This window comes from Athalia rosae, chromosome 2, assembly GCF_917208135.1.
Source record: "Athalia rosae chromosome 2, iyAthRosa1.1, whole genome shotgun sequence".
In the NCBI taxonomy this organism is placed as follows: domain Eukaryota; kingdom Metazoa; phylum Arthropoda; class Insecta; order Hymenoptera; family Athaliidae; genus Athalia; species Athalia rosae.
Window position 1 is genome coordinate 26,365,372 of NC_064027.1, and position 18,420 is coordinate 26,383,791.

General features: G+C 40.4%; 1 protein-coding gene across 3 annotated transcripts in view; it reads left to right on the forward strand.

Annotated features, from left to right (window-relative positions):
* Positions 1–17,726, forward strand: part of LOC105687818 — a 234,995-nt gene extending 217,269 nt beyond the window's left edge. For 2 of the 3 annotated variants that reach the window (XM_012403717.3, XM_048651487.1), the window contains 3 exons: positions 5,839–5,966; positions 14,306–14,474; positions 14,692–17,726. In XM_012403717.3, the coding sequence (XP_012259140.1) occupies positions 5,839–5,966; positions 14,306–14,474; positions 14,692–14,783 (389 nt within the window). In that variant the 3' untranslated portion in view covers positions 14,784–17,726. The remainder of the gene's footprint in view (positions 1–5,838; positions 5,967–14,305; positions 14,475–14,691) is intronic. The other variant, XM_048651488.1, reaches the window with a different exon arrangement.
* The last annotated feature ends 694 nt before the right edge of the window (positions 17,727–18,420 follow it).

Genomic DNA, 18,420 nt, shown 5'->3' on the forward strand with positions numbered 1-18,420 from the left:
GTATTTGACCCGATTCAACCGCTAGGGAAATACATCCGGAAGGAAAATGGCCAACGATTGAAAATCTAGATATCAAAACTGAGGAACTATTTTGCTGTAATTGAGTCGCTCGTATCTTTTTAGAATTCTGACGCCACTTTGAAGATTTAAATAGCCACCGGCTTTTATTGTGGAAACAACTGAGAGAGAAAATCAAACTTCGTCAGATCTTTTTTCTTTTTTTTTCTTCTTCTTTCTTCGTTCGGACGATCGTTCGACAGACGGGAGTCAACGACCCTCGCGTCTTCGAACTTCGGAAGTATTACGTAATGAAAACTGTCTACCGGATGAAATAAATGAAGAGTGAAAATATTTGACTCCAGTTAGACGGTTATTCTGATTTTACTGGACAGGCGTCTCGTGCACCAGCACATTCAGTGGGGGGGGGGGGGAGGGGGGAGAGGTACACGTCTGTTCTGATCGCATGAGAGGAACGCTTTTCTAAACGTTATCGCGGATTCCAAGTTCGCCTCGAAGGATATCCAAGGTTTTCATATTTTAACTAGCCAATATATCCCCAACGTGAATTCAAACTTTTCAAAGAAGAATGGTAAGAAAAATAAGAACGCGCATCCGATTCGGTTTTTCCGATCAACCGGCAACTCAGATTCGCTCTACTTCACTCATATTAAAGATACTGAAATTTTTCTAGTTTCCGTGCTCAAAGTCCGGAGGGAATCTCGTTTACTCGTGGAATTACCCTTGATCTCAGATACCGCGGCTTTCCGTTCCACACCGCCGGTCACCAAAGGCATACGGAACGAATATAAAACCATTCCCATAAAACCTCGCGATCTGAAACTACGTTCGATTTAAAAATTCAACGTCTGTCACGTGTTTGCGTTACTCGATATTTTTGCCCTGCGACCGAATCCTCGTAGTATTTTAACATTGTTCCAGCACCTCGACGGATATCACCCTCCGAACGAAATTTTACAATTCTCTTTGCGCACCGCTGGAATTGCGAAAAAAAACTGAAAAAACTGAAAACAACTAAAACAAAACAAAAAAATACCAACGATATCTCGCAGGTCGCGTTTTCCTCCGATGCGTATCGCGTTTACCCAACGAATTACCGTCGCGATCCAGCGACGGGGGATTTTCGTCCTTCCGCAGCAGAACGGAGCGATTGAAGAGACGTAAAGTTGGGGACGTCGGTCCGTCGGGGCGTCGCTACGGGGTGGGAGGATGACCCGGTCACCTAGACGGCGTATCGGGTCAGCCGTAACGTCCTTCGCATACGTGTGCAGAGGGTGCAGCTGTGTCGGCATGTAAGATACGTACACGACGAGGAGGGTGACCAGCCTTCTCGTGTAAAGGCGAGCACAAAGGCCGGTGAGTTGCACGCGGAGAAGCTATTTTGGTCAATCCTTGAAGAGGAAGCCGGCCGGAAAATATTCACATCGATCTACAAACTGACCTCTCCGCCTCGCGCTCCCGGCGTACACCTATACCTATATACCTATACACCTGTACCGCCCCACTCGTAAATGGGATGCGCCCAAACGTGTAACGCGGCTCCGCGCCCGGTACTTCCACGGACCTAAATTTCCATCCACATATTATCTAATATGTATGTATGCGAGGTACGTACATAAAAATTGTAAGCACATATGTCTGGTTACAAGCTCCGAGAAGCACACGTAACTCTGCATACACGCGGAGCGTTATACACCCGCCGTATATATGTATACATATACGTATACGTGTACATGAAGCTTCTGGTCGTCCAACCGCGAGACGAACAACGTGTGTACGATGAACTTTCCAGAAATACTTTTTCACGCTTGACCTCGGCGGAGCGTGAACGAAATTTCGCAAAACTCATCTCAGGGAAATCGTCCGCGATACCCAGAGTAGGTAGGTAGCCCCCTCCGAGGTGTCCTTATTCTCTATTTCTTTGTACTTTTTATATATTTTCTTATTAGGAATTCCGAGCGCTCATTCGGAGATAGAAAAAGTTTGTTTTTTTTTTTTTTTGAGTGGCACGAAGGGACCATCGAAAGGTGCAGGAGGATGTGAGTTCGTTCATACATACATGCAACACGTCCGTACATAAATATACACACGGGATACACGGGCGAAGAAAAAGAGCGGAATTACATTTGACGGTGAGTGCGCTCGAGCGAGTGGGTTTGAATTTGTTGGATTGCCACTCGAAACGCATTGAATTTTTCCAGGGAAACCGAGTGAAATAAAATTGAAGGGGTGTGTTCGTGTAACCAGCTCTTACGGCGGTCTCGTGTCCACTACGTAGTCGCTGCCCACAACGGAGTGTGTAATACGATCAATGGCCTGCGTAGTTGAAATCCGGTTTTAACGTACGTCGGTGCTCTTTGCCGCTCCATTCGACGATATGTATATTTTCATGTACGCGGCAACAATTTTCCATATCATAGGCGAGTGGGTTTTTTTTTAGTTCAACTTTTTTCCAAGTAACAGAACCCGCTATCCCCGGAACTGTACCTATCGACGCTGGACACAAACGCTTCGGATTGAAATTGCAGGGTCGGAAGGAAAAAATCAGTCCCCTATTCGTGACTCGATGTTCGGACGATAGAAAATTCAACGGCGATTTCGACGTTGTCTTCGTTGTTTTTAACGAACGCCTCGTTCGATTTTTGATTCGAGGTCTGATTTTACCGTCGCGTAAAAACGGCAGCCGACCACGAGACCGACGAACAATCGAAGGTTCGTCTTTCCAGTTTACAATTTCACGCGATTATCCTTCGTGGAAAGAAAAAAAAAAAAAAAAACATTTCAAAGACACGCTCTCAGACGATTGAGAGTATTCCCGATCCTCGTTCAAAGTTCTGTACATTCATGACCGAATGATCTTGAATTTCCATTTTAATCCTATTCCCCGGTGTCGTCGAAATTGAAATTTCGAATTCCCTTCGTCTCGTTGAATTTAATCGCGCCTCCCGTCTTTTCGAGTCTATCAAATTCGGCTGATAATTCCAATTACGAGCCTCTTTTCCGTACCGTCAACCCTTTGGGTTTCACGTTTCACGGTTGACACTCGTCGTTCCCATGTTTCTCCGTAGGCTCGTATCTCCAAACAAGTAAGATAAATGGCTACCAAAAGGGTCGATACGTCTTACCTCTTTAAGCGCTACGAGAATTAATTTTTAATCGTCTTCTCCATCGTCTCCTAGTCTCTTGAACGAACCACATTTTTCGCATCCCGAATATGTTCGTTGAATATCATCACGGCCGCAAAGCGTTCTTTCTCTTATTTTCTTTTTTTTCATTTTCTTTTTTCTTTTCGTTACTTCTCCTACGCGCAAAAATGCTCCAGTTCCGACGGACAAGTGGGGGGGAGGGGGCGGGGGGTGAAGAAATATTTTAACCGAGCTTTTCCTCCGCTTTTCTCGGCAACGCGCCTTACGTTTCGGCATATTTTAAAAAAGTACGCTAATAAAATAATCATCACGTTGATGATGCGCGAGTGCTCTGAGGTAAGAGCATTTAGAAGCTTTCAACCCCTTGTCGATGAAGCCCGGTGTAAACCAGCTCGTGGAGGTTGGCGGAAAATTTACGTTCCTAAGTTTAGTGTCACGGCTGTAAATAAACCCACCTCACCTCTCGCTCGAATAAAGAATGAAGGGATCTCGGGGAGAAAAAAAGGAAACGGAAAAAAAAAAAACCCTCCTCGAAGAAGAGCCTGCGCCGGATCGCGGGGAAAATCAGTAGAGGAGGTACATAAATTCACTGATCCCTTACCCATGACACCGAACGGAAATCGATTTACACTTATTGTTGAATAAACTTGGAAGCTAAACTTTGAAAATACAGAATTTATTATTCTCACTATTTGGCAAAGTACAGAAATACCGGAGGGAATTAAAATTGTAATGACGTTGACGCTGAAAATGAATGAGAATAAAAAAAGAGCTCCTTTCGTAAATCGGCGAATAAAGGGGAAAAAAGATTCGCCATAATTGCAAAGAGTAGAAACACAAGGTTGGCGGTATATTTTTTCTTCGTCATCCGCGTTTGCTTCGTACTGATAAAAAAAGTTCTCCCCTTATTTATTTTTAATTTTGTGTTTTTTTTTTTTTTTTTTTCGCTGTAGGTGAACGCTGAATAAAAAATTACCGGACAGACATGGTTATTTTTTTCTTTTTTTTTTTCATTTTTGTTGCCACGACGAGCTTTTGAGAGCTGAATAAGCTTACGTAATTACTTTTAAAAAATTAAACACAGTACCACATTTAGTTTGCTTGTACGTACTTATTCAGGATGGAAATGAATTGTGGAAGAGAAGAACTACGGAACGTGATTAAAATTCTGATTCAATTTCCGTCGTTCATCTTCGATCAGCGTGTAGGTAACTTGTCAAGCTTCGTCGACTCTTTTTTTTCCTCTTTTTGATTCATCTCGTTTCTCTTGATCAGTCATCGTTTATTGTGTACATTATCCGAAAGTTATAACAATAAATATTCGAGTTGAAAGTTATAATTATCGTTAAAAGGAAAGTTATAACTACACGATTCATACCGAAGCCTCGTAAAGTTTTGTTATAAAACTCGTTGTTTCCTCTTATCACAGTAACAGCTATGAGAAACTCGTGGCATCTACGTATCAAATATACATATATATATATGTATATTGTAAAAAGCGACCGGAATAACCTCCGTTATCTTTCGTTATAATTATCTCCCACACGTTGAAATGTAAAAATAGAAGCAAGACGAACAAAGAGGAGAACATCTGTTTCGTTTCTCACACAAAACGTCAAACTCACGACTAAGTAATATTGAAAATAAGCAACGAAGAAACGAACGCTGCAACCTCCCTTACGAAATTTTATTTTTCCACGTTTCTAAAAGCCCCGCGGTTTATCAATATAATAACGTTAATATCCCTCGGTGGATGTCCCCGCGCGGCGCCTCATAGCTGAAAAATCTTTATCCCTTGACGAGGCGGGTAGAAAATTTGAGGGAAGATTTTCCACCGCGGTCAATTTGCTTGTCGGTCTCACGGTAGATTAACTGCGAACAGCTAGGAGGAACGGAAAAATGGGGATGGGCTTTCCCCGTAGGAAATAAAAGTCGCGCGAGGAAAGAGGAGCGAGAAACGCCCGGGGTAGGATAGCGGCGCGGAGGCGCGGTATAATGTTCAAGTGGCAAGATAGGCGGCGAGGAGAAAAAGATTTTGCGTTGCCGTGTCGATCACACCGCGAAGGACAAGCGACGACAAGAAAACGTAGGCGGTACGACGACGACGACGACGATGAGAAGAGCATCGCGACGCGTATTTATACCCACACGCGAGTCCTCCGAAAGTGTGGAAAGCTCCCGCTAATCCCGGCTAAAACGTTCTTATTATCTCACTCTATCGCGTAGTTGTACAGCTCAGTTTGAAACGAGTCTAATCTACCATAATGTGAGGATGAATCACGCGCTCAGCGAAGCCCGAAGAGAGAAAGAACGAGAAACTGAGTCACAAAAAGCGCGAGTTCAACTCCAGTCCTCGAGCCTCGAGGCCCCCTTGCGTAGGCCAGGGATATCAGATGGAGAATTTTTTTATTATTTTTTTCCTGTCCCCCTGCCAATTTTTGTTCGCTAGACCGCCTCTGGTCGCCCCGAACCCCGTCCCCCGGCTAATTTAACCCTCCTCTTTTTTATTGTTTGCTTTTGTGCGAACGGAAAACTAATTGAAGCTCGTTATCGTCCGAATCATCGCGCAAAACTTGCGCGAAACGTGGTCTGACGAATACGATTTACGAATATTACTGGAGATATTGAATAAAAACTTTCCTTTTTTTTTTTTTTTTTTTTGCGTGTGTTTCAGAACCTACGACGGAGATAGTCGGTGCTCCAGATCTTTACATTAATCGTGGAAGCACGATCAATCTGACCTGCATCGTTTGGTACAGTCCGGAACCACCAGCTTACATATTTTGGAATCACAACGATACGGTGAGTGAAAATTTTGGAAAATTGACAACGAAATTTGATGAGGCGTCACGAGAAAAGCCCGATCGGAAAACGAAGCTCTCGATGATACGAAGTTAGAAATCGATCGCGGAATCGCTTCGGTAGGTAAACAAACGAAAAAAAAACCGACTACGTTTTCTACACCCTGTAAATATTCGTTCGGAATTTTTGTCAGTGGGTAGCGGAGCGGTGAGAGAAGATCGTTACTTTCATTAAGTTAGGGGGGAAAACACCGGGAAAAAAAGAGGATAAGACGAACGAGGAGCTGACGCGATAAATAAATGTAACGTTAGCGGGTCCTTTAAGGTGTTCGAATTAAGCTCGAAGCCAAAACGACGAGGCTAAAGATCGAGGGAACTGAATCGATATACGTCACAGACTAACGATAACGTTAATTTTCAATTAGATTTTAATAAACTTCTCGAAATTTCATCGAGTCATCCCGGCTAATGTTCGAGGACTCGGATGACAAATTCGTTGAAAAAATTTCATCCAAATCGAGCCGTATTTTCCGCAGTACGCGTCGAGTGTAGGTAAATCGAAAAAGACACAGGAAGTCTGATGGAAAATAAAGTAGAGGATTATTTGGAACGGCTCGAAAACTTCTTCGCGGCTAATCAGCTCCGTTAAAATAGAAAATGGAAGAGAATTTGTCAAAAATTCGTTGTTGGCGTGTTACGAATTGTTGGATTATATTTAGTCAAAGTTTGAGTGGCGCGTGTCGAGGGACGGTATATAATATCCGAGCGCCATCAAAGGCAGGTGAACGTCATATTGAGAAGAAGTGGAGTAGAGATTTTTGAAAGCGATAGTCGGTGGGCAGGAGTTCGGGGAGAGGTCGGTGAGGGTAGGTAATGGGTGGCTGTCATACGAGAATTGTAGATAGGAAAAAAAATGCTTCCGGCGGACAATTATACTCGAAGCATTTACATCCAGCTAGCTGTTAGGTGGAGTTCGCTGTTTTCACAGGTTGCGGTAGGTAGGTGTACAGTCGTCCAGGTGGGGTGAAGATTGCGGAAGGGGAACGTAGCTGAACTGAAGCGAACTGGTAAAATGGAGTGGAATAAAGCGAAGTGGGTCAGAAGGTTTTTCCCTCGACCCTCGCCGATGAAATTCTTCCTTCGACAACAATCACGAGTCTGCTCGACAACGACGCGTCGAAAGTGAGACAAAATTCTGCGGAAAGGTCAACGCGAGGTCCGAACCAAAGACACCGTATCGCTCCTCGATTATCGGAACTCCCAAATTCACCGGAAATCGCAAATTGTTCAACGATTATTCCTGCCAAAATAATTTCAATCGAGTTTCAACCCCAATCCGATTCGCGATTTCAAAAAATCGAACACTTCGCCAAGATTGCACGCGTGAAACGCGTCGTAAAATTTTTATCACCGATGTCCGCAGTTACGAAGTGCGCCAGTGACCCGAGTTTCGAATTTTTTGCGCAATATTTCCGGCCGACCCAACCGATCGACGGACGAAGTTACGTCGTTGCGATTTCTTTCGCCAATTTCATTCTGATCATCGATTAATACGGGCGTCAAAGAATCCGAGTTCCGTACGCGCAGCATTTCAAATATCACTATAATTCCGTATACGCGGGTATATGAATATATATATATCCATATATCTCCTTGAATTTCGGAACAGCGTTATAACTTCAAAGTAAATTCATCCCACCGTTTCGTCCTTGCGCTATGAATTATTGCGGAGATAATCCGAATGGGGCGAAATTTTCTCCGCATGCGATACGATAGCGAGCCAACCGATCCGGTCGTGAGATTCGTTGAGCGAGTATCTCGAGATTCTAATTCAGATTTAGATTCGCGATTTAGATATGGATCTCCATCGATCGGAGCCACGTAACGTACGGTACACGTTACGGTAACCTGCAGGCAACGGACTTTGAAGAGGCGAAACTTTACCCCCGAAAACTCGACTACCCGATCCGATCGCATCCCCGACTTCGTTGCCGGCGGGCACTGCTGCTCTCCACCGAATAGAGGGCAACGGAACGTCCGCCTTGCGTGCGGTCAGAGACTCCACTTGTCCTCATGCGATTACGGCATTACCCTCGTCCCGGTGTAACCTTGCCACTGTATAACGGCCCTCGTCCTCCCAAACCTTCCCTTCAATTATGAATTGAGAACCGGAAGAATATTCGGCGCTGAATTTTTCCAAATAATTCTCCCATCTTTAAAGAAATTTCTCGAGTCATTTTCGTTTGATCATTCGCCTCGATGAGCTTGACCATTTCTTTTTTTTTCCCTTTTTGTACGTGTGTAACAGATGTACGTACATATATGTACCAGGACGTACGTATCAGCGATTGGATGAGGGTTCCTTTTTCCTTTGGTCATTTCCCTTTCCACCTCACGTTTCGACCCCGCAGTTATACACACAGGAGACCAGCTCTTTGAGCCGGAAGTGTTGAACTCTGTCGCAACCCACTCAACGAAACGAGCTTTTACAGTCTCCATATTATATTCGCTGAACTTTTATAGTTTACTTCGCCCAACGCGTATCGAGCTTGCGACGATCCAGGCGCCCAAAATTTTTGAATTCCGTTGACTTTGTCTTTTTTTGTTCGTCGGAGAATCGATGAGACTCGACGATAATCGAGACGATAGCGGTTTTTATTTAATGTTTGTTTTTTTTTTTTGTTTTGTACGGGCATCTCGCACCTCGATGTTCAGCCACTTCATCATCGTTAATTACACCCTTCGCCGGTTAGTTGAGTTAATTACGTGAAAACGTGAAGCAGGTCCAACAAACGACAGCAGCAGCGATCCCTAAAATGGGTCCCGTCCAGGCTGAATTATTATATTATTTCGTTTTCTTGCTCCGTCTCAGTTTTCATTGATCCGACGTAGCTCCGTAGAGTGACGAAACTTTTTATCTGGAAACAATTTTTCCTCTAAAACAAATTAAACGTAGAGTCGATTTATTTCGCTGTATGAACGCGAATGAAACACCGTATATGAATGTAATTACGAAGGATGAGTTTTGATTAATAGACCTCGTGCAGTTATGGGCTGAACTATAAAAGCGCAAGGTAGAAAGTTGACGATCCCGGAGTACAGCGACGGGATGGACGATAACCCGACAGTTCAAAATCTGAGTGAACAGCTCTCGAAAATTTGTTCGTTTTTTAATAAAAAAAAAAAAAAACTTCGAGCGTATTAATCAGAGCGAAATTCGTGTAATTCATGTAGCTATATCCGAATGTTGTTTATGGCGAGTACCGAAACTGAAAGTAGAAAGACCGAGAGAGTAAAGAGGTGGAGGCCGAAATACGAGAGATATGGGGCGACTTTACGGAGGCAAATAAATGAAAAAGTTGTTTCGCGGACAGAATATAAAAAGCCAAGTTGGCGCGTTCGCATTAAACGCGCCAAAACACCTTTTCAAAACGTGAAACATAAAAGAAAAATTTGCTTCATTTTATTCGACTTTTTTCACCCTACATTTCGAAGGTGGACGCGATGTACGCGGTACACTTAGAAAATTGATAATTTGCGAAATTACATCCCAAGTCCAACGACGTACGATATTGCACATTGGACTTTACGAATAGAAAATCATCCGGAGAAAAAGAAAAAAGCTCAAATTCCGCACGAGGGTCGAAATTTTTCACAATAACAACGAAATACGATTGAACGAGTGACGTACGAATTCGAAAATGTATCTGGAATCTGCGGAACAACGATCACAAAAATATGTACCTCTGCGAAGCACTTCGAAAGCTCCCAATTTTTGCAAATCGAGTGAGGTGTAGGTGTAGAACTCGTATACGTAGATATTCATTGGTCCGATCTGTAATTTTTTGAAATGTTCAAATTCCCACGGTCGAAGGGATTTTCGAGAAATTTTCAGGTGGTTTGAAACACGCGGTACTGCACAGAGCTTTCGGAACAATTAAATATCGGCGAGTTGTTACGCGCACGCAACACGTGAGAGGGTGCTAACCGCCCTACTTTTCATGACACGATATAACGAACACAAAACACTAACCCACCCCCTCCCGACCCCCAACCTTCCCCTGCCGCCGCCTCGTTAATTTCAAAAGCTCCCCGAAGCTCGCTGCATGCACTTTCTCGGATAAGCGCCATCAAATTACAGCACGAATGTATACGAACGAAAAACGCAATCCATGCAATAACGAAAAAAAGAAAAATAAAATAAAAGAAGAAAGTTACGTAAGGCGTTACGTATACAGGGTGGACATGAATGTAGAAAATTTTCATTAAAACTATCGGAGGGATTAAAATTACAGTAAAATTTTGGGAATCTGAAAAATCTGTCGATTTTTTCCACCCTCTACATTAAATATGGCGAAAAGAAAAAATCGATTCATCGGTCGGCGTGTACGAAAGTTATTCGTTCGATTCCGAATGATGATGATCGAAAATGGCAATGAAATTGACGATCTGTCGAAAATTTATTCTGTCGATCGAGAATACACGGTAATTTGATTTTCATTTCTTATTCACCGCCCAGCAAATAAAGAAAAAACAAAACAAACATATATCGCACGACAGGAGGGAGATTCAGAGTTTATTGACGGAAGATCAATAGGTACGGATATATACATTTCGCAATTTCCAAAGCGGCCGAACAATCGTGGCGCCTGGTCGACCTGGTAAAGGCCGTATAAAACTACTGATAATCACAGAAACTCGGCAATTCTTTCCGGTACGTTTATTTTTTATGCTTTTCACGATATTCCGCCGCTGCGGCCTGATCACGTCTCGTAAAAGTTTTCCCGCTTTTAATAACGATTCTAGGCGGTAGCGTCAGGGCTGAAAACTCCCCCGTGACTAAAGTGATCACGCCGATGATTTTTACGGTAAAAAATCAGCTCAAGTTTTCCCACCTTCTAATTATTCGGAGGTTCGAAAGTGTGGGATCACTTCTCAGGGTTCCCTAGGATCTTGGAACGATAAAAATTGTTCGAGAAACCGTTTCACTTTCAGCCGAATTTTTTGGAATCGACAAAAAATAAAAAATGTTGACAGCTTTACAATATTATTCGTCTCTTCCCTCGGAACCGATGAAATAAAAGATGAAAAAGAAAAAGAAAAAGAAAAAAAAAAAAAAGAAACAAGTCGGAAGCAAAAACGCGTGATAAAATCCGTGGGTCATAATTAATCGTCAACGAGCATGCGAGGGTTATATTTTGGCCCATTGATGTACCTACTTTGAGATGACGTAGGTGTGACCCGTGGGGAAGGTATAGCCTCGAGGTGAATCGTCAGCCGGGTTGGCTTTTCGAGTTTTATCGCAGATCGTAACACACGTATTATAATGGGTTATACGCGAATTTCTCGAATCGAAGAATACCTAATCGCATTATACCGTATACGCTATCTGAAGTCAACTACGCTATTCGATTTCATTCGCTCCCTTGAACCATAAATATTGCAGTGCTAACGGATTAGCCGAGGCTCATACATATTACGTATACGCGCGCACATGCACGTAATCTTCCTCCCCCACGCGATATAAATGGATTTCGTGAAGATTCGGATTATACTGGATATAATCATTGGAAGACTACGCGGGCATAATCTCTGTTTAGAAACTGACGTGTTCGAGCAATTAACGCACAGACGATACGAAGCGATTCGAAAATGTCGGCAACACTTCTCGTCGGATTAATTTCAGTTCGAAGATTGGCGTGGTATAATTAGCGAGGAAAATACTCGGCGGATAGGTAATTAGTCAAAATTATAGAAGCCCCGATAGCACGCTGCACTTCAACACGGCGGAGCGTAACGTTGACAATAATTATGTACACGTATCTCTTCAGATTCAAATTATCCCTCCGATCGTTTTACGAATAGTTCGCGACGCTGATTTTCCTTCGATACTTTTCATAGCTGCCCTTTGAAGGAAAAAAAACGCTCACATTTTCGTACCGCGTCGATAGCCACACGTCACACGTGTAACGTCCACCTGCAATTTGAAAGAGTTCTTTTAGGGTGCGTGTAGTTTGATTGGAGTTTCCGAATCACCCCGCCGCCGTTGCCTAGCAACGGATGTGGTAATTTCACGGTAACTTGTAGATCATCCATCCCTACCTATCTACCTAACTAACTAACTACCTCTCCGCTACTGCGAATTAACTTCACTACACGTTTCGTGTTTGGCGTCTCGGTTATCGGGGGGGTAGCCGAGGTCTGGAAGGTGTGATCGCAGTGGCCACTTTGGCGCATTTGCGGCCAGCACTTCTTAACCACCCAAACGTCGAGCGAGCGATGCAACGCCACCGCTGCAGGATTTACCTCTCCGGATCCGGGGTATCTAAGCTGTGATATAATTAACGTACGTCCACCTCGCGGTAGGTCGTCGACGTCAATCGGCGAGAAATACCGAAGGACGCTGGACCTCCGGCTAACTCTTTTTTTTTTTTTCAACAACTCGTTCGGCTTCATTTTTTTATTTTCTTCTTTTCTATGAACTTTCTCGGAACGATCGCTCTCGCAATATCCGGAGACTGATCGATCTGGGTGTAACGGTAAGCACGAGAAAGTTAGCGAAAATCGAATAAAGTTGAATCGCGTACGATGTAAGGGAATTTATTTCGTCTATTTCACCCCGTTGTTTTAACTTCGTTTCACTACCGATAGCATGTCCGGTTTTCTTAAATTCTTCCGCTGTTTCCCCGAGTGTTTTTCCTACGTCCGAAACTCCGCAGGACTCCGCGTAACTTGCGAAGAAGTTAACCCAACGTCGATATGTGAAAAGTCTCGCATATTCTCCTCTCTGGCTACCTTTTTTACTGCAGAAAATTTTTCTATATCCGTGTAGATAAACGCCGATTAATTAGATCGAACTACGTACGAACCGCCGATGAAACTTTTGAAATTTCAAATTTTGATGTGTAGTTTTTTGATTTTTTTTTTTTGTGTCGCGGTTTTCTCTTCGTCTCACGACAGTTTTTCTTTGTAATATAATTGAGCAGAATAAACCTGAGGTGCGGGGGTGCATACGTATAACCTGAAAGGGTGGTGGTTTAAAATACATTCAATTTGCATAGTAAATAAAAAGAGGAATTACGAAGTGATGCAAGTGGCGAAACGCGGCTCGCAGTGGCTACCGGATTTATGCAACTCGTCTGAAATAAATCGAAAAAAAAAGAAGACCCGGAGTCTACCGTCTTGTACAAATACCTCTTGACGACTTTCCCCGTTCCTTTGTTTTCACATGCAAAAATCAACGCTGCTATGTCGAATCGCTCCAGATTTAATTATTACGTTTTATCAGGACTCTCAAAGTCGCAGCCGTCGAAACGTTCCTCGCGAACTTTCGAGCTGGAAGAAAAACCGTCGGACAACTATTTTTTTTCAAAATCGGTATTCGGGAAAACATTAAAATTTTTCATTTTCGGTATTCTCGTCATTTGCACCCCACGGAGGGGGTTATAATCTTCGATTTCAGACAATAATTCGACGGTGCTTGAAATAAAAAATGAAAAAAAAAAATGAAAAAAACCGAGTAGCCCAGAGCTTTCACCGACGTCGATGCAATCAGGGAAAAAGCTTTTATAGATACGTGAATAATTATGAGCGTTGCTACGAAGTTTTCTCTCGTCATTGTTATCTGGTGGTAGCCAGGTAAATTCAGCGGCCCTGGAAACGCCAAGTATATTCTATAGATATCGGAAACGAGAGGCCAGCAGATGGATTTCGGTGATGGTTTTGAGCGTCGGTTGGTGTTCCTGAACTAAATGGAGATAGAAGAGGCGCCGTTCCAAAGCGGGCATAGATAGATAAGGGTTCCTGTATCCCGTAGCTGAGGAGGACCGCCTGAAACCTGCAACTACGAAACCCATTCCGAGGGTCTCGGGTCTCCTAACTGCCTTATTCCTTCCTGCTTAATATTCCTTGTTTTCCAAACTCGGCACGTCGTTGACCAAACGCGCCGCTTCGGGCGCTTTAATATTACAGGATCAGGATATAGACGGGAGACTCTCGCCGTCCCCTATGGCCTCCCTTACCGTCTTCCCTTCCTACCTAAGAACTCGGGATAACCACCACCCCGACGGTTTACGGTAACGCTCAACAATTAGAGCGACGATTCGCCGAGCTGCCAATCCTGATTTTCACTAGTTACTACCTCCGTAACTGTCTCACTTGTTCTTAGACGATCCTCACGTGCGTCGTCTAAAAAATTTAGCTATACGTGTTTACGCTGAAAAATTTTCAGAATCTTCTTCAGAAATTTTCCAAGATTTTGTTTTCAAAGAAGATGTTCCGTTTACTGAGCTTTCTCTGATCACCATCGTCCTTTTTTTCATCCCTTTCCTTTGATTTCAGATCATCAACTACGATTCCCCGAGGGGCGGAGTTTCCGTAGTTACGGACAAAGGTGACAGTACCAGAATGTTCCTGTTGGTCCAGCAGGCCAAACCGACGGACTCTGGACAATACACGTGTAACCCGAGCAACGCACAACCAAAATCAGTAATGGTTCACGTCCTCAACGGTGAGACAGTAATTCTCTTCTCCGCCTTCGTTTCGAATTAGTTTCTGTACTTTTTTGGTTCCTCCGAAAGCACGAAAGCTTTGTCGCCAAGCGACCGGTTTGAACATTAATTAGTCTAATCTCGAGCAAAGAAGAATAATGCAGTTTTGAAAGTACACCGAGAATCTCACGGCAAACTAAATATTTCGGAGAACTTAAGTGTTTCCCTTTGTTCCAGGAGAGTATCCCGCGGCAATGCAACATGGCGGTCAAGCGAAACAACCGCGTCTATATTCCCTGCTTTTATGTTTGTGTCTGTTACTTTACTGAATGATAACTACGACATTAATAATAAAACTGTTAACAACAAAATTGAACTGAAACTCGTATTATAGGGATCCTGCGCGGCAGTTGTAAAAGCATTTTCCTTCGTCGTTGCAGGAAATTATTAGAGGAGGAAAGGCATGAAATCGGAAAATCTGTATAAATGTTATAATATTCGCCCCCCCACACACATTGCTCGAACGACATCACATATACCGTCAGCGTGAAATCCAACGGGGACAAAAAAAATGAGAAGCAAGCAACCGAGTAGAAATCTTCGATCCTCCTAGCCATCTCAATCAAAATTTCTTCCTCCCCCGCCACCGGACAAAAAAAAAAAAAAAGCAGAATTGAATTTTAACGATACTTGTTCAACGATACTGCGGTCGCACGAATAGGTAATTATTTCAAGTGTACCTGAATTGTCTTTCCGCAATTATTGAATGAAAAAATCTCTGTACGAAAATTTTTTTAGTGCCCTTATCAATTACACAAAAATGACGTACGTTATACATAAACCTATATTTCTGTTACAAATGACTGGGGGTCGAGAAGTTGGGGGGGGAAAAAAGATAACATTTTACCAAAAACGACGAAGTTTCTATGTTCGAACATGAGAAAAATAACGAGAGAAGAAACGAGGGAAAGAATCATGATTAATAAAATATAAAAAAAAAAAAAATACAAAAATCTATAACTATCATAAGAAATAATTTCTTCGCTGTAAATATGTATTGAAACGGAAAATAATTGTTTAATAACAATAAAGTAACATTAAAAAAGAAAATCAATTAAAATAAAACAGAAGTAAAGAGTTTAGTTGTTTACTTATGGCTATCTCGACAATATAAGATATATTGTAATAGTTAGGTATATGCATATAAATATTGATAGTACCCATTGATAATTATATTTTGAAATATAGTTTCGTAAGGTGAAATAGAAAAAAAAACAATTACAAAATGTATAATGATCATTATTGTTATGATAATTTTTATTGTCATCAATGCATATGATATCACTGGTGTGTAGCACTACCTTGCGATTGATTTCATTCGATTTTTTATTCCATCTTGTTTCACAAGTATGAATTGTATATGTTGAAAAAAAATATAGGTATATATATTTTGGCCAAATACCGCATCGGTGATTTATAATTTTGTATGTGAATTATACGGAAAACGACGCATACAAAAAAAAAAAAAAGAAGAAAATAAATGATATTGTTATATACCTGGCATAAAATGAATAACTATATACCTAAATATATTATATATAGACAGCTACGATATATAATATTACAGATATATATCTAAATACATATATAAAAATATTCGCGAGAATATTAGCCGCGCATAAATACCTATATATTACACATGTGATGTTATTTTTGTTATTCCATTACTTGTGTACCTAATTATGTATTAATCAAGCTCAATCCAATTCTAACAATTCACAATTATTTGGTACATTATTTTCGCGATTGAACAAAATTCTCTAGAGATGTTCTTTTTCTTTTCTTTTTCTCTCCTTATTTTAATTCGTCCTTTTTTTATCGTCAGCTAGGATTTATCAATTCGTTATATATGAGGGTGTGAATTTTGTTAACCGAAGTGAAATGAAAAACAAATGAGATAGAAAGAAATTTTGAACAAAAAAAAATGATATAAACTGTATAGTATCTATCATATTGAATCGTACGACGCGACTTTATTGTGAATAATTGTAAGATTACACGATGAATTAGAAAGAATAGTGAAAGAAAAAAGATAAAGAAAAAAAGAAATACGAGAATTGAGCAAGATTCAATAATAACTAATCTATTACTGTACAGTAGTTTGCTAATATACGTGTAACTTAAGATTAATTAATAACCATACAGCACGTATAAAAATTAATTAAAACAATAAACCTAAATACCAATGCATGAAGTGCAACAAAAATTTTAAAAAACAAATATCGACAGCAAAATGTCTCACAATATTGGATTAAAAAAAACAAAAAAAAAAATCTATACACCATACAATTCTCCTACTGTAACTGAAAAATTTCATTGCATTATTTGTGTAATTGATTACCGAATGAAGTGGAAAGAAAAAAGTTCGACTAAGTCCGATATACGTTATCTGTATCTAATATATATGGTCGTGAGTTCCAAAATTTATGATTTAAAAAAAAAAAAACCAAAAAAACAATAATAATTAATCAAAAAAGATGAGATAAATTATAGTATTCAACTTCATTGAGAAGAGTCGTTGTTTCTACGAACGTTTGGGAGACGTAATATTTAGAAGAGGTAAGGGGGAGAAATTTAAAAAAATTGAATTTTCAGACGATTTACGATCTCAGTATTCCTATGTCGACATCGTGCTGCATATTTTGCAAAGAGATTTCAATCTTGATTCTGAACAAAATAAGGAAAAGTTACTCTCGGATTTATGAGACAGGAAACTGAACTTGGCAATTCTTGTCCTACAAAATAAAATGAAATAACGTCAAAGAAGTGTCCCCGTGAAAAATGTGCAAGAAAGAACAAGTATTGAAACATATTATACGTAAGCCGGAAGTTCCGAGTGTGCTAAATTCAGATCGATGGTCGTCGTGAAGAGGAGGACGAAAAAATGAAAAGTGTACCAGGTACACAGTGTACCTATGATGAAGTAACAAATGTTACCTGTCTGAATTGTTTCAAAAACTTGAAGAAACTTTGAAAAACATTCGAAAATGAAAAGACAAAAGTGACGCGTGTGCGGGATCTACGAAACAATCTCTTAATACTACCCAATCAAATGACTGGTGTATTGAATGAGGAATAAAAAATTTATCGGAAACTTTTTATGAAAAAAAAAAAAAAAACGACAGATGAATCAAATAGAAATATAACGTGTCCACTTGATGGAGAAGAAAATAAAATCAAATCAAAAAAGATGGTTTAAAAATTTATTAGAAGATGTAAAAGTGACGGTGAATATAAATTTGCAAAAATAAAAAGAATAAAAAAACTAATGATGGTATAAATAAAATCTTGTGTAAATAAAAATATGATTAACTATCAAACCAACTATTATATGTATATGTAAACCAAAGAGAAACCAAAATAAGCCCATATAAAATAATAATAACAACAACAACAATAATGATAATAATAATGATAATGTTAAGAAAGCAAAGAAAAAAAAACCCTAAGATTTGACTACCCAATCGATTGAATAAAAAGACTATTTATATAGTAATAATTTTAAGGTGGTATGTAAGTTAGTTATGGAATAATAAAAGTATATATATGAATAATGAAAACCAAAAACAAACAGAATATATAGTATATATAAATATATATATACGTACATATATATACAATCATAATATACATATAAATAATATATAATATTGTTATTATATATAGTTGTTGATATGTAAAACACGACACGGAAACTTTGACTGACATATTATAATTAATAACATATTATAAATATAATTTATGTACACTCAATATTTGACCATGTATCGTATACCTGTAAACCGACTTCCATATTTTTATTTCGACGGATTCGATCAATTTTTAGAACAGCCATCGACTAAACAATAAATCGGACGGATCAATTTGGAAGAGAAAATTTTTACGAAAAAATAATATACTCCGTCA